The 14,875-nt window shown below is 36.2% G+C and overlaps 1 protein-coding gene across 1 annotated transcript in view; it reads left to right on the forward strand.

Moving 5' to 3' along the window:
- LOC145661731 (chymotrypsinogen B-like) overlaps positions 1–14,875 on the forward strand; it is a 199,268-nt gene that overhangs the window by 168,232 nt on the left and 16,161 nt on the right. Inside the window, exon 6 of the mRNA XM_081727066.1 lies at positions 12,786–12,904. Coding sequence (XP_081583192.1) covers positions 12,786–12,904 — 119 coding nt within the window. The remainder of the gene's footprint in view (positions 1–12,785; positions 12,905–14,875) is intronic.

A 14,875-nucleotide genomic window follows, 5' to 3' on the forward strand; every position in this document is an offset into this window, starting at 1 on the left:
AAATGAAAGGTGTTCTTGGAATCTTTTGGTCGATTTTCCAAAACTGCTTCTCTATATATATTATAGTTTTTCCCCATTCAATGTTAAACCGGGAACTTGTTTATTTCTGCCACTTTCTATTTCAATACAGTATTAAGGATGGAGTGGAAAGGTATTCTTGGGATGCTAAATCGACTGCCGGAAACCATTTCTTGCTATCTATTACCCTTTTTGGTTTACAGGATCAACGTTAAAAGCAAAAATGGTTGATTTCTACCACTCCTGGTTTCTGATCCACAACCTCCTGGTTTATGATCCCCTACTAACGAACTCTTTCGAGATTATTACTTTAGCTATCAATTGCAAAAAACAGAAGTCAAATTCAGTTTCGTTCAAGAGTTTCATGCGGAGTAACGGACGGGATGGACCAAAGTACTAACTGTACAATATTATTATAAATCTTACTCTATAATCCCAATAATTAGATACATATTTCTGCGTTTTTGATTGTGATCTAGAAAGAAAGAAAAGGGTTTGGAAGAGAATAGAGGTGGATATTACAATTATTATTATACTAAGATGTTTATATCTCGGGATTCCGTAAAGTTGAAGACATGAAACGTGGTATTTGAACTGAAATTGGTATGCTTCCTGATATATAAAGTGCAAGGCAGGGTCGGCGCTAAGGGTGGGCGGGGGTGGGCAACCCCAACAGAACAGGGGTTTCATTAAGGGGGGACAGGAGGGGGCAATTGCCCCCCGCAAGATTTTGAGGAATACATATACTTTATCGATTGTCTACTAATATACTAGTGCAAACTGTGAAAGTCTTATGTTGTTGATGTTCTTGCCCCCTCAAGCAAAGTCTAAAATGACACCCGTGCAACAGAAGTAGAATAATGAAGGTGACCAGTGCCGGATTTAGGTTTGATGGGGCCCGAAGCTATTGAAGATAATGGGGCCAACTTATTTCTAGCATTCTTTTTCAGCGACAAAATTTCACCTTTTCTGTTTGAATATATGCTATATGGTAATTTATGGACCTAATACATATCTATTAAGTAAATACGTTTTCGTGTATATTTCGTTAACTTAACTTACTGTTTTGAATACGTTACAGAAAAACTGTAAAATTTGTAAAATTAGCGGTAGTTTAATTTGGTACCAATAAAGTCCCTTGCCGATCTTTTTGCACCAACTATGATCAACGCTCCACGCCATGCTTCTACAATATGTGGAGACCGCATCATTTCTCATTTCAAGTTGTTTCTATTCAGTTGGGTAAAGTTTGAAACGTTTCCAGAGATCCGTGTAAGTAAATACAGTCTAAATATCATCCAGGGTTGGTAATTACTGCCTGAAGCTCAACTAATCGTGTGAGATTTTTCCAGGTCAGGTTACTGGAGTAACTCAAAATGGAATGCAACCCTCGAAGATTACACAAGGTGTAATACGACACAAATTCGCTGGAACCAGAGGCGAACTTAGAAGGTTAAAACTGGAGAAGGGGCAACTAAAACCCGATATATCGTGAGTTTACTCTAAACTTTCAAAAATATGTAAGTAATGGCTTCAATTATTTTTGTCACTCAAAAAACTGGGATCGTAGACCTCTCCGGTCTCTGGCTGAAAATCATAAAAACATCGTTAAAAAACCTAACTGTTGCTCTAAAATTATTATAAGACCTATAAATGTAGGTAGCATCTTTTTACTGCGACGTGAAAAGATGCTGGTACCTTGCCTTGCTATGTAGTAACCAGTGGCGTATTTAGGGGGGTGGCTTTCGGGCTTAAGCCCCCTTCCCCGAAATCACTTAGTATAGTAAAGTAAATGAAATATCTTGCAGAATTTTCACATTTCCAGGCAAAGTCCCCCCGAAAGTTAGCAAAACCCCTCCCGAAACAAAATCGTACATAGGCCACTGGTAGTAACTAGTGCCGATAACCTAATGGATTCAGTCTGTTGCATACTGACTTACGCAAGGTAAATTCGGACAGTTCTGAACGTAACAATACATAAAATACTGTTAATATATACAAACGAACGACTCATATGCCTAGAACGAATGGATGAAATCATTACGATTCGTGCTCCTATTCTTTCCTTTAGTCAGGGGCGGATCCATTCTGAATGTTTAGGGAGGGCAGTCGTTCGAAGTCAATAGGTTTTATTTTACGTTTATAATACAAAGGTGAAAATTCTTAGGATTGGTTTTATTTTTAAAATAAAAACATATTCAATTCTGGGGGGCGATCGCCCCCTGGATCCGCCCCTGCCTTTAGTGATCCATTATTGCACTCTATAGATCACTATATGAGCTCATCCGTGGCTAAGCGGTTAGCGTACGCACCTTTGGCGTGGGAGACCCGGGTTCGATTCCCGGTGGGAGCTCATGTGGTTCGGATTCCACGTTAATCAGTAGGTCCTGTCTCATGTAGCCTCGCTGCTGAAAGGGACGTTAAACTCAAAATCAACTCAACTCTATAGATCACTATGAAAATCAGTGCCAAGTTCTGAAAGTTATGAAAATACTTCTGCAAACTACTTTTCATACTTACGTACAGCGAAATAGAATAGCTATAATTTCGCGATGTAAAGATTATTGCCGCTTAGGGCTGTAATTCCTTTATATTTTACTATTATTTCGCGAGCTTGTCCTTTCATACCTTCTTCTTAAGCATCCACTGTTACCAGACTCAATTTCTTGTCGAATTCCAATTAGTACAAGAAAGGGTAGCACTAGAGTTCTATCCGCATACAAGATACTGTATCACTTATGCTGTGAAGTCTTATTAAAGTAGATAAGTGTAATGGTTGGAAAACAGGGTCCCAATTACAAATGGGGCTCTGAAACAAAATCCCCATTACAAGCGGAGCTGGGAATCGAGGGTTCCATTATAAGCGGGGCTGGGCAACAGAAATCCCATTGCAGGCGGGTTGGAAAACAGGGCCCTTTTACTTGCTTCATGAGAGCTTAATACATAACAGTACAGAACACCGTTGTTGTATGTGCGTTTTATCTTATTTGCTTTTTCTTATTATTTGGAAATGACATTACAGCTACTTTTTCTTTACAATTTTTGGGGGCCCCAAGAGAGCTGTAGCTTGTTTAGCTTATACGCAAATCCGGTAGTGAAGGTGACATCCTTTACTTCCCAAGCAATAGGTATTACTTTCGATTGTAATGTAATAGGTTCTATGACTCTGTTTAACTCTGCAATGGACAATGATTTTAAGACAGATACTTGTAGTAATATAATGATGCCAAAAGTCGTGATTAATGAATTGAAGTTTAAGACACGCGCACAATCGTGCTATTGAAACGCCAGTGTTTGTATGTGCTGCACTGAAAAAAAAGGGCTTTTTAAAAAGCCAACTAAATAATGGACAGAGCTGGCCAGTATTATCTATTGTCTCATTTTGAGAAAGAGAGGGAGGAGAGTAGTGCTTTGTGTCAAGGGCGCCGATCCTGGGGACCCAAGGGGGCCCGGGCTCCCCCAATCCCCATGTGCGCCCCTGCATTTTATTTATGAATATACAATATTTGGCATAATTTGAATTAAATTTGTCTTAAAATCCTCATGCATGCCTTCTGCATCTGAATGCCCCCCCCCCAAATTTACAGAGAAATCGGCGCCCTTGCTTTGTGTTGGCGCGATAGCTTCTTATAAGAGGGTTCCAGCTTGCAATTGTTTAGAGCAATGTACCACATGTCTTACCCGTGTGGCATTAAACAGATTTGTAAAAACCCTTATTATAGCATTGTTGAGTTGATCTCTGTTGCGTTCAGAAGTCTTGGCGGTCGGTGCTTGTTCAGCTAATATGTCGAAAAAATTTAGCGATTTCTTCTCAGGCTCGGTGTCTTTCTCGTGTTCAAAGAAGCACGATTTTCAATCCGTTGATGTCAGTGATAATCCTTCTTCTTCAATGGAGAAAAAAAAATACAAATACATGTGACAACCAGGATTCGCAATTTGAAGTGTTCGATTTCGAGGAAAGTGAAAATGAACTAGATGTTGGAGAGAGCGAAGACGACAGCATTGCTTCTGAAGTTACTCATTTATATTTTTTGTCTCTTGCTTTCTTGTAATAAATACTTCAAAGATAAAAATGTTTGCAGCAGCCCATTTTATCCTTGTTTTACTTTACCTACTTATTGTGTATTTTATGTTATTAACGAAAAGTAGAGTATTATCTGTTAGTCTGTGTTGTTTGAACCTTCTTTTATTTCTATGCATTCATGTGCATTCTTGGAGGGAGAGGAGGTAAAGTAGTCTTGAACTTCTTCGACTACATAGAACACACCGTTATTATTGTTTAAAAAGCTAAAAGCATAGGTAGTGTGTGTGTCACGCGGAATTCGGTAGGTCGAGCATATTGCCACGAACTCCCGCAGCCCATCCTAAGTCCTGCATTTCTTCAGTCTTACCAGGTGAATGCTGGAATGGCACCTTCTATAAGGCCAACACAGCTGTTTTCCACATCCTTGTTTCTCCCCTATTTCGGTCTGAGCCTTAGCTAACTAAAGAGTATAAAAATTGAAATTTAATTGTTGTCAAAAAATGTCTACATTGCCCAGTTCTCATTTTCGTTGTCCGCCCACCCAGCAACTAGGTCCGCCTCTTTCCGCCCACCCCATCAAGCGTTCCTGGCGCCGTCCCTGGTGCAAGGCCATAGGCCGAACAAACACGGTGACCTGGGAGCAAAGCCCCCAGGTATTTCAACTGAAATTCAGTATACTTGCAGGTATGTGAGGTGTGAGGCCGTAAGCCTAGCTAACACTGATGATTGCAGGTTTGAGATGCAAAGCGTTAGACCGAACAAATTTGCGAGTCTGAGGGCAAAGCCTTCAGCAAGACGAAGGCTGGTATTGAATAAACTCTGATGAAGACACTAAGCAGGCTCACACAATATTTTCTTAATTAAATCAAGAAAAGTTATGGAATTCTCAGAATTCCTGCTACTAGTCAGGGAGATTTCAAGCATTCAAAAACGTAAGTGCCGTTGTGTAACAGCGTAGACATTTTTAATCATAACTTTTCGTCGTGGCATCCTTGTAGTATCAAATATGTCATTTCAAGGACAATTTTCTGTTGCTCCTTTAACCTGTCATTTGGAACCGACAGTAGTTGAGGAATAATAAAAACAAAAAGTTCTGTTGAAAGAAAGTTCCGTTAGCATTTGATTCAACAGAGAAAGGAACGCATATATTTTAAAACTAGTTGAATATACACATGCTTCGCACAGGGGCTGTATTGGAAGCAAACGCCTGCGGGAGTATCACCATTCATCTCAGCGACCGCAAAAACTATGGATTTGACACTAATATTGGTCATTTTGGACTACTTTTATATGTCTTGGTATCTCACCCCCTCCGGTGCGGTGACCCCCGGCCCGGAGCCGAATAGCGTGAATTTGGAAGTTAATGTGACTGGAGCTTGACCATTGATTTCAGCGACCGCGAAAATAGGAATTCGACATTAATAGCTCAAGTGGTAGAGCGTTGGCTTGGCATTCGATACGTCGTGGTTTCGAATCCCGCTGCCTGCCATACTGACTGAAGTTTTCCAGGGTTTACCTCAATCCTACCAGGCAAATGCAGGGATAACACCTACTAAACTGGCCCTGGGCGATACCTTCCCAAATCCTTTCCATTGTTAATGTTTTTGGATATTCAATGCAAAATGGCCTCTGAGCTGTATCTGGTGATTGTTAAATAAATAAATAGTAAAATATCGGTCATTTTCTACTACTTTTACATGTCCCGGTAAACGCCCCCTGAGACCCCCTGATTCGAATTTCAACAAAAACGTTTACTCTGGTCTGGAGCCTTGACCAAGGTATTCGTGACTAAAATTTGGTAACGCTCGGTCAATTTGTCTGGTTCCCAAGCCGGTTCCGGTAAAAGGCCCCTGAGACCCCACTGCTTCGAAATTTGAAAAAATCGCTGCGTCTTGATCTGGGGCCTGGGTCCTGACCAAAATTTGGTAACTCTCGGTCCACTCGTCTGGTCCCCAGGCCGCACACAGACAGACAAACACACAAACAAACTCTTTATTTTATTTATATTAGAAGATAGTTACAAGACAGTATTCAGTATGTACTTTTTATAATAATTGAGGTCATAACGAAATGAAAATCGTTATATTTGAATAAACAGGAGAAGAACGTAAATATTGCAAAATCTTTTTCAATACTTTTTCTATTATTTTGCTCGAAATTTCTTCATAGTTTGTTATTAAAATACTTGCCAACATATCCTCATTTTATTGTCCTAACAATATATGTTGATAGTAAAATAGTTTAGATTGATCGAGGTACTGGGTCTTCAGAATTTCATGTCACTCCCCCTCACCGTTACGAAATGTTGGCTAAACGAACCAATATATGTTCCAGTATAATAGTTTAGAGTGATCGAGCCCCTCTTATGATGACCACAGTATTTCATGTCACGGACCCCCCCCCCTTCACGAAATCCTGGATACGTGCCTGCAACACTGTCAGTAGCTACGTCCTCGACTAATATACATTTACAAGTACAGCTTTATTTTCGTATTTTTTCAACAGTTAACGAATTTAAAACCGTATTATAATTCAAACTACTTATCATATTTTTATCGCAAAACAAGAATATGTAGTTAACTTCTTAAATACTTCGCTCCGCACGAACTCGTACAGCGCGTGCAACAAGCAAAAACAAGATGCTTGGCGTCTCACAAATGACAAAGGACAAAAAAGAAAAGCAAAAGTAGCACAGCAGTGCCTTACTGCCGTGTCGTGACAAAACGCTGTAACTTTGGCGGAGAAGTTTTGCGAAAATGAGCCGTAAAGTTTTCATTCGAAAATGTGATCTGTATCGTGTAGAACCAGTGTATCTTGACTTTGGAAACACGTGGTTACATGTAATGTTACGTAAATGCATGTTGTGTGATTAAATTTGGTGAAAATTGATTGGTTGACCATTATTGCCTAGTTACACTGGTTCTACACGATACAGATCACAATTTCAAATGAACTTTACGGCTCATTTTCGCAAAACTTCTCCGCCAAAGTTAGAGCGTTTTGTCACGACACGGCAGCTTATCGCAGTGAGAGCTGACAACATAGTTTCGGTCGTCACTTACGCCAATAGACCTACAAGCGGTGTACAAGAGTTATACAGTTATCGTATATGTTGTGCCACAGTAGCGCTACAGGCGGAATGTGCACGAACTATAAATGAATGTGTTTCTTACAAGTATCAATCACTGTTGAACCCTCTTTACATTCTACACATCAATTTTTCTCCCACTTTTTGACCTTGACAAGCAGAAGTACCAGGCTTTCCGAGTTCACAACCATAAACTGTTTGTGTACAGAGTACGTTTTCAGTTCTTCGAATGACTCTGCGCGTGAAGAGCAGGGGTGATGATCGGGCTACCGAATACGGCAGGCAGAAACACCCGGTTGCAACTTTAAATGTAAAATACAAATATAGAGCCTTGACAATGCCTTGAGGATGTATATATATATATATATATGTGTGTGTGTGTGTTTGTGTGTGTGTCCAATGCAATTTATTATAATGTTTGTAATTTATGTTTATGTTCTAAAGATACTTAACCCTAGAAGGACACCAGAGCATCAACATGCACAGATTACACCATGGGGTCAAATACGATCCACCATAAAATGTATACCTTTAGAAAACACCAGTCGAATAAGAGTTGGTACCATGTGGTAATTTATTTTAGATTAGACTACAACATGTGTACGTCACACCTGCACATGTGAAATTTCTCATGGTGTGACAACTGGTGTGATTACTGAACACAAATATTGTTCTAATGGTTTACTATTGAATTTTCAGTGATCTTCGAACTGCTGACCTACCGACGTATATCTTTAACTGCAACTTAACCTAACCATTTTTGGAACTGATTAGGTTATTGTTATAGATATAGCCCGGTAGGTCACCAGTCAGAAAATACCGAATTTTGTGTTCATTAGTTATATTAGTTGAATAGTCATTGTGAAACAGCTACCAAAGTTTTGAAATTCTGATTGGGTCACAGTCTTAGTAAAAAAATTACTTCACATCTTAACAGTAACAAGAAATGTGAGTCCCTTATTTATTAACGCCACGATATGTTGCACTTCAGCCGCAAAGAGTTCGAAGGGAAAAAATCCAGCGATGTTATTTTCGTATCACAAAGAAAACCTTGGGGTCGTATGCGACCCAACTGCGCTAGATAAACACGCATATGATGAATAACCAATAATTAAATGTTCCTACTTGCACCACTACTCAAGTACTAAAGGTAGACAAATCATGAACTATTTAGGTTAATTAGCGCAGGCGCAGGTACGTAAGGCAACATACGTGGAATCGCCGCCGACTCCAGGGTGTCTTTTCAGGGCTAAGAATATTGCTCACTGTGAATTACGCTGAAGAGCACATAAAACAAGAGGGATTAAATAAAACAATTATTTTAAATAAAAAAGAACTTGAAGACACGTATCAATTATGTTGACAAATACATGAAAATCCATAACACCTTAAGTACTATTTGGTTAATGTCAAGAAATTGATTAATTGAAAACGAGATGGAGAGTAGAAGTAAAATTATAATAGCCATGAAGAAGAGGAAAAGGAAATTTCAGATTTTTGTGTATTTAATTAGTAAATTTAGAACACTAATATTTTGTTGATCTGCTAAGCTGATTGTTTATACATAAGAATAAAATACCTCTGTAAGTGAGAATCGTTGATAGTACAAAATATGAAGGCAAAAATAGTATTGCACGCAAGTAGCTGAATGTTCAATTAACAGTAAATTGATTCTAGTATTTAAATTGCCAGTTGTAAGCCAAGAGCTAGTGACTTAACAACCTACATTTAAAGTTCATGGAATAATGTGCGTGTAAATCAGACGCAAAGAACTCGATTACACAATTCGAATCCATTTTGTGCTCTTACAATTTACTTATTCGTAATTACTATATTAATTCAACGTAAAGAGAGAGAGGTATTCTCTCAGATATCAAATAAGTCTTATCAGATATAGAAACGAAATTAAAAACAAATTGTTTACATATCTTTACACAAAGTTACGTGAAGTTAGTAAATATATATATATATATATATATATATATATATATATATATATATATATATATTGTTCAAGCGAATGAACAAACAGCGCGTCATTAAATTAAACAAACTACAAACGCTACCATATTTGTCTATGTGCCAAATCTAGTTGTACGTTATACCGTTTTGACGATACTGGCACAGTTCTCGTACACTAATGTGTAAAAGAAACAAAAAAGGAACATACTTCAAACATAAATGGTTATATTCTTATAAGTTGTGCAAACATTCAACACGAATATTTACACATGAAAAACTTTGCATGCTAGTTGTAAACAAACATATCAGATATGGTACAATTTATGAGCATAACTCTCAAATCAAATATGAATTATATAAGACCTTCTTTTATTTCTAATTCTAAAACAAGAATTAGGTAGTATCTTAAAACTAATAAAACAATACAAAAAGAATCAACTTTAATCATAACGTGTATATGTTTGGTTATTATTGTTGTACTGTCAATTTAATTTTATTTGCATCTATTTAGGCATGTGTTTGTTAGAGTGCCTTTTTATTTCAAATTATCTATACTAGACTTGAAATGCTTAAACATAGTTATAGTTTTTTGTACTATTTGGTAGCATTAACATGCTACGGTTCTGAGAATTATTCTAAAAAATCACACATTTAACTCTCCCTAAACTATGTCTGCTCAATTTCGAACTAAATAGAAGTTGTAATCTTCTTCCTGAGTGAATTGATCATGTTAAAATACATTAAGTAAATACTTTCGAAGGGAGAGGTAACAATGTATAATCAGTTCTGTTAACTTGAGCAAAGCTTACACCCACAACACGATTTTCTTTTCTACTTGAGAACTTATCTTCTTATGCAATGAAGATTTTCTGATTTTATTTCGTTCAATCCTTCACTTCCAAGTTTGCTTTTATGCATGACTTATGTAGTTGATGTTCTGTCAATGACCTAAATTGGAAGAAGTTTGCAACAAAATTGCTACAAGTGCTTTACTTTCTACAAATGCAGTTGTTCAGAAGGTGTTTGAGAAATTATCGTATTTGATTTCGGTGAGTTAGAACTAAGACGTGAATTGATTTAATATTTTAGAGGCACATGAAACATCTGGGTATAATAATTACACATTTGGATAAATAAGTCCATTATTCTTACCTTCATGCTCTAAAATGTAGTAAACGTGTTGTTTGGTAAGGACTAGTTTTCAGTAAAATCTGTTGGAGTTTTATTCTGGTCCAGTAGTAGGAGAAGTTGTCCTTCAAAATGACCTTATTTCTTCAGACTTAGCCGGAATATATTCCATTATTAAGGCTAGCTAACTATTACGATTTAATTATTGTTGATGCCATATGGTTGCCAAAAAGAACAAGCCCACTTTAGTCCGTTTTGTGATAACATGCAGTTAATGTGACTCCATCGTCTTCCTCCTAAGTATATTTTTGTCTCAACTCTCATAACAAACTCGCTGTTAAGTTGATTTCCCTTAGACCCTTATAATGATGTGTCTAGTATTAGTTAGCACTGGTATTTCGTTTCCTTTTATTTATGATCATTTCAATTTGAGGTCAAAAGGTTTCAGTACGACCTTACATGTAAGACGTGTTTCTCAATTACTGATATTTTGTGATGTGTGTAACGTAAAAGAAATATGTAAATAATCAAGATTTGTACTCAATGAAATTTAACGATTTTGGACTTCGTAACTAATATCAACGTACACATGGGGACTATATTTAAAATTATTTTATCTGGAATGATAGGGCGGAAGACCAATGCAGGTATATGAATCAGATTCGGAAAAGCATCAGTATATCAACTGCATTTAATTATTGGAATTAAAGAATTAAGTGGTTACTGAAACCAGGAATAAATGTGTGTGACTGTCAGAGGGACCCATATTTCAAATAATGTATTTCATTCTTAATATCTTGGCAATATACACAAGATGCAATTTTGTTATTTTAACTAAAGAATGTTAGTATTTGGAGGACTATAAAAATATAAATAATATTTGAATTAGCATTAACTTATTTTTGATTATTCCACATATATATCAGTGATTGGAGCTCAGGAAACATATCAATATATCTATATGTATTCATAGTTCTGCCATCGTAATAGGTAAATGTTTATGAATTACATACAGATTATAGAATGTTTGTGCGACATAAAAAAGTAGATTTTGTGCTCTACGGGATCATTGGATTTGGAGATTCGTCTTATGTGACCCTTTCTGTAAATACTTCTCTGTCTCTTTTTGTTTGCTTCCAAACGTTTGTCAAGTAATGTAATTTCAAGAAAACTAAATTATGATTCAATAAAAAGTTTATATTTGCATAACATTTTCTCTGGGGTAATAATGACCTATGTTAGATTAAACGTAACTTTCTTTATAGTACAAAATCAAATCCACATTCACAAAAACGATGTTGGAGAATTTCCATTCTTTATTAAAAAAGAGAAATAAATACTATTAGTAAACATAGAATATTTGTAGACATATAAACAACATTTTATTGTTTGGGCTTGGATGTCAGTTAATGTCGGTGTTTAAATAGTGCATGTTTAATACGTATGTTCTGAGGAACCTCTACGCGCAATAACATATGAAGGTGAGTTCACTCATATCTGAATTATCCTTCAGGACTAAGGATCTGATTTAATTTTTAGTTTGCCCTCCCTTCTGACAGCAAGTATATATGAGACGATGTCACAAGATTGATTGTAAGCGAAGAGTTTCTTTATCTTGTTTTAGTTATAAACATGATTTCGTTCCTATCTTCTCCTTGGATTTCAATGCTTTTTCTTATACTTTTAGAATATAAAAACGCTAATGGTGTACATACTAAAAAAATTTGTTAAATTTACTCCTTTTTATCTAACTCTATGTTATGATGCTTGGTAATTTTATTATACTAATATTCTTGTCACTTTAAATGAATTATCATTGAAAGTGTATATCAAATTTAAGTAGATGTAATATTTTAAACTTACGATTGATTAAATAAAAGCATCTAACATCGTCAACCTTAGGGAATCTCATTTTATTGCACATATATCTTTCATATCAAACTTATATTATTAAAATCTCATACTTCATAAAAAGAAATAAAAGCACCAAGGACTTCAGTTCATTGGGTATATCGGTTGTTATTGAAAAACTAACTTAGATAATAACGAAACTTACCATAATGGTTCTCCGTGAATGTTCTCCATTAGGTAAATAGTTGTTTAAAATGTAAAACTGAAAATTCTGTTTCTTATGTTATTAAAAAAAATAAATCTTTTAGTGTATGTTGCCAACATTTTCAATTTAGTCTAAGAGAGATTAATGATTAAGTTACGTGAAGAATGAGGGAAAAATCTGTGGATTTAGAATGTATGAAGAATCGCGTGTACCCAGAGAAATCGGACGGACATGATGTTGTCCACACAAATTTACATAATGCCACCAGAGATAAGCTCTCTACTATTGTGCTAACGAACCTCTTTTCCTTCTAGAGGTAACAATAATCAAAATAATTTCAATAAGAGTATATCAGTATACTAACAGTATTTTGCAAATATTGTGTTACTGGTTATGATTACGTATATATTTGTAAAATTATGATTTGTCATTTTAGTTGGATTTTTCTTTATAATATTATTATTGTATAGATATTATACTTGTACTAAAAATTATACTTGTTATTATAGTAAAGTTAAGGCACTTGGCATAAACGATATAGGATTGTTGAAGCTGTTGGAACCTTTTGAATTCAATGACTACGTGAAACCAATACCATTGCAACCAGAATCAGGATTTCACTTACCTGGTATGCGTTCATTCTATTTTATATATATGCATATGTATGTGTGTGTGTTAGTTCTAATCATAATAAGTAGAAAGGAGAATCTCATACACTATCCTTAAAGTTGAGCAACCTATAGTTTGAATGAGTATATCTTTTGAACGAAGAACGATAAGGATCTGAGACCTGAAGCATATGTAAGCTTGTTCTGTGTAGATATTCTTGAGATCGTGACCAATGTTAGAATTTGTAACGTTTTATTGTAGTAATGATAGGAAATACGTAAGTGTAAAGTGCAATTTATACAAAATGATGAAAATCAATATTCAGTTGGAGAAAAGTGATTTCCTAATGATGAATATCTATGTATATGCGCAGCATGTATCGATATGCGAGGTGCATTTGAAAAGGAAGGGCGGATATTTAATTGGAAGCAAATAAGTAACTTTAGCAACATTCTTTTATTGAGTAAAAAGAAGTACATATCCACTTTATTTTTCAAAATAGTCACCATTATTTTCCAAGCACTTTCTGTACCGTGGCACAAGTTTTTTAAATACCCTCTGCATAGAAGTTCGCCGCCTGTAATTTCAGCAAATTCAACACTGCCGAATTCAATGCATCAGATTCTTCAAATCGTGGTGCAGAAAGAGGTGATAGTCATTTGGTGCAAGATAAGAAATCCATATTTCGTCACCTGCAACCATGTGAGTAAAAAATCCATCGTCCTCTCTGTCGCAGCGATCCAGAAATGCACATGCTGCAGTCATTTGTTTCTGTTTGTGGATGTTTGCTAACATTTAGGGGACCCATCTGGCACACAATTTCTGATATCCTAATGTTTCTGTAACAATTCGAAACAATGTTGTTTGTGAAACCTCTGGAAAGTTAATGTGTGGAGCGGTAATGGTGAAGAGAAGATTTTCTTCAATTTTTTCATTCACTCGCTGCTCCAAGTCGTGAGTCTGAATGCTTGGTCTTTCACTCTTCTCTTCGTCGTGGATATTTGTACTGCCTTCTTTGAATGCACGACACCATTGCTGTACCTTTTCTTCATTCTTTACACTGTCGCTGTACACTGCACACAATTCTCTATGAATTTCAGCAGAATGTTGGCTTTTTGGCATGAAGAAATTAATCACAGAGCGGACCTCGCACCTGGTGGATTGTGTATGCGCGCAGATATTTTAACACGCTCCAGCACACACGAAAACTAACAGATGGCTGGCGAAACTATGGTTGTTTGATATGCAATGAAGCAAGTGATGTTACTGCGCAAGCGTGATCCGATCACTATTGCCAGTCGGTTATAACAAAATATCGACCCTTTCTTTTGAAATGCGCCTCGTATATCCATTCGTGCGAGAATGTTTCAAAGTGGATGCAGTATCGCTATATAAAAAGATATTAATTACATGTCCGTAAAATGAGTGTTTTTGAGAGAAACTTGGTCATTTCCAAAATTGTTGTCATAAAATTAATGAAACAGTTGTGTTTTAGGTTAATTAAATATAAACAAAGAGAATTGGCACCTAATTGATAACGTGAGTTTTAAGCAAAAAATTGCGATAACACATTACTCACGTTTAGCTGAAAAACCTGGAATCCTCTTGAAAAAGTAAGGGCGCTCTACAGCGAACGCTTGAAGTTGCTTCCGCTTTCTTGTAAACAGAATTTTATAGGCTTGACCATGTTTACTGACACTTTTTTTATATAAAAAATAGTATCCATTGTGATTGATTGGATTTCTGTGTCAAAGTTCGTTTTTAGTTCCTCAATGATCCTGGTGTTATTCTTGTACACCACAATTTTAGACAACCCCATAAGAAAGGGTCAGGTAATGTTAAACCCGGAAAACAGGAGGACCAGCATTTTTGGAAATGATGTGGTTAACAAAAAAATAATTTAACATTTCTAATGTTTTGTTGGAAGTATTGCCAGGGCTGCCAGATATATATATACTTTTAGTGCAAGATATTTATATACTTTTATACT

This window comes from Thermobia domestica, chromosome 10, assembly GCF_964235325.1.
Source record: "Thermobia domestica chromosome 10, izTheDome1.hap1.1, whole genome shotgun sequence".
NCBI lineage: Eukaryota > Metazoa > Arthropoda > Insecta > Zygentoma > Lepismatidae > Thermobia > Thermobia domestica.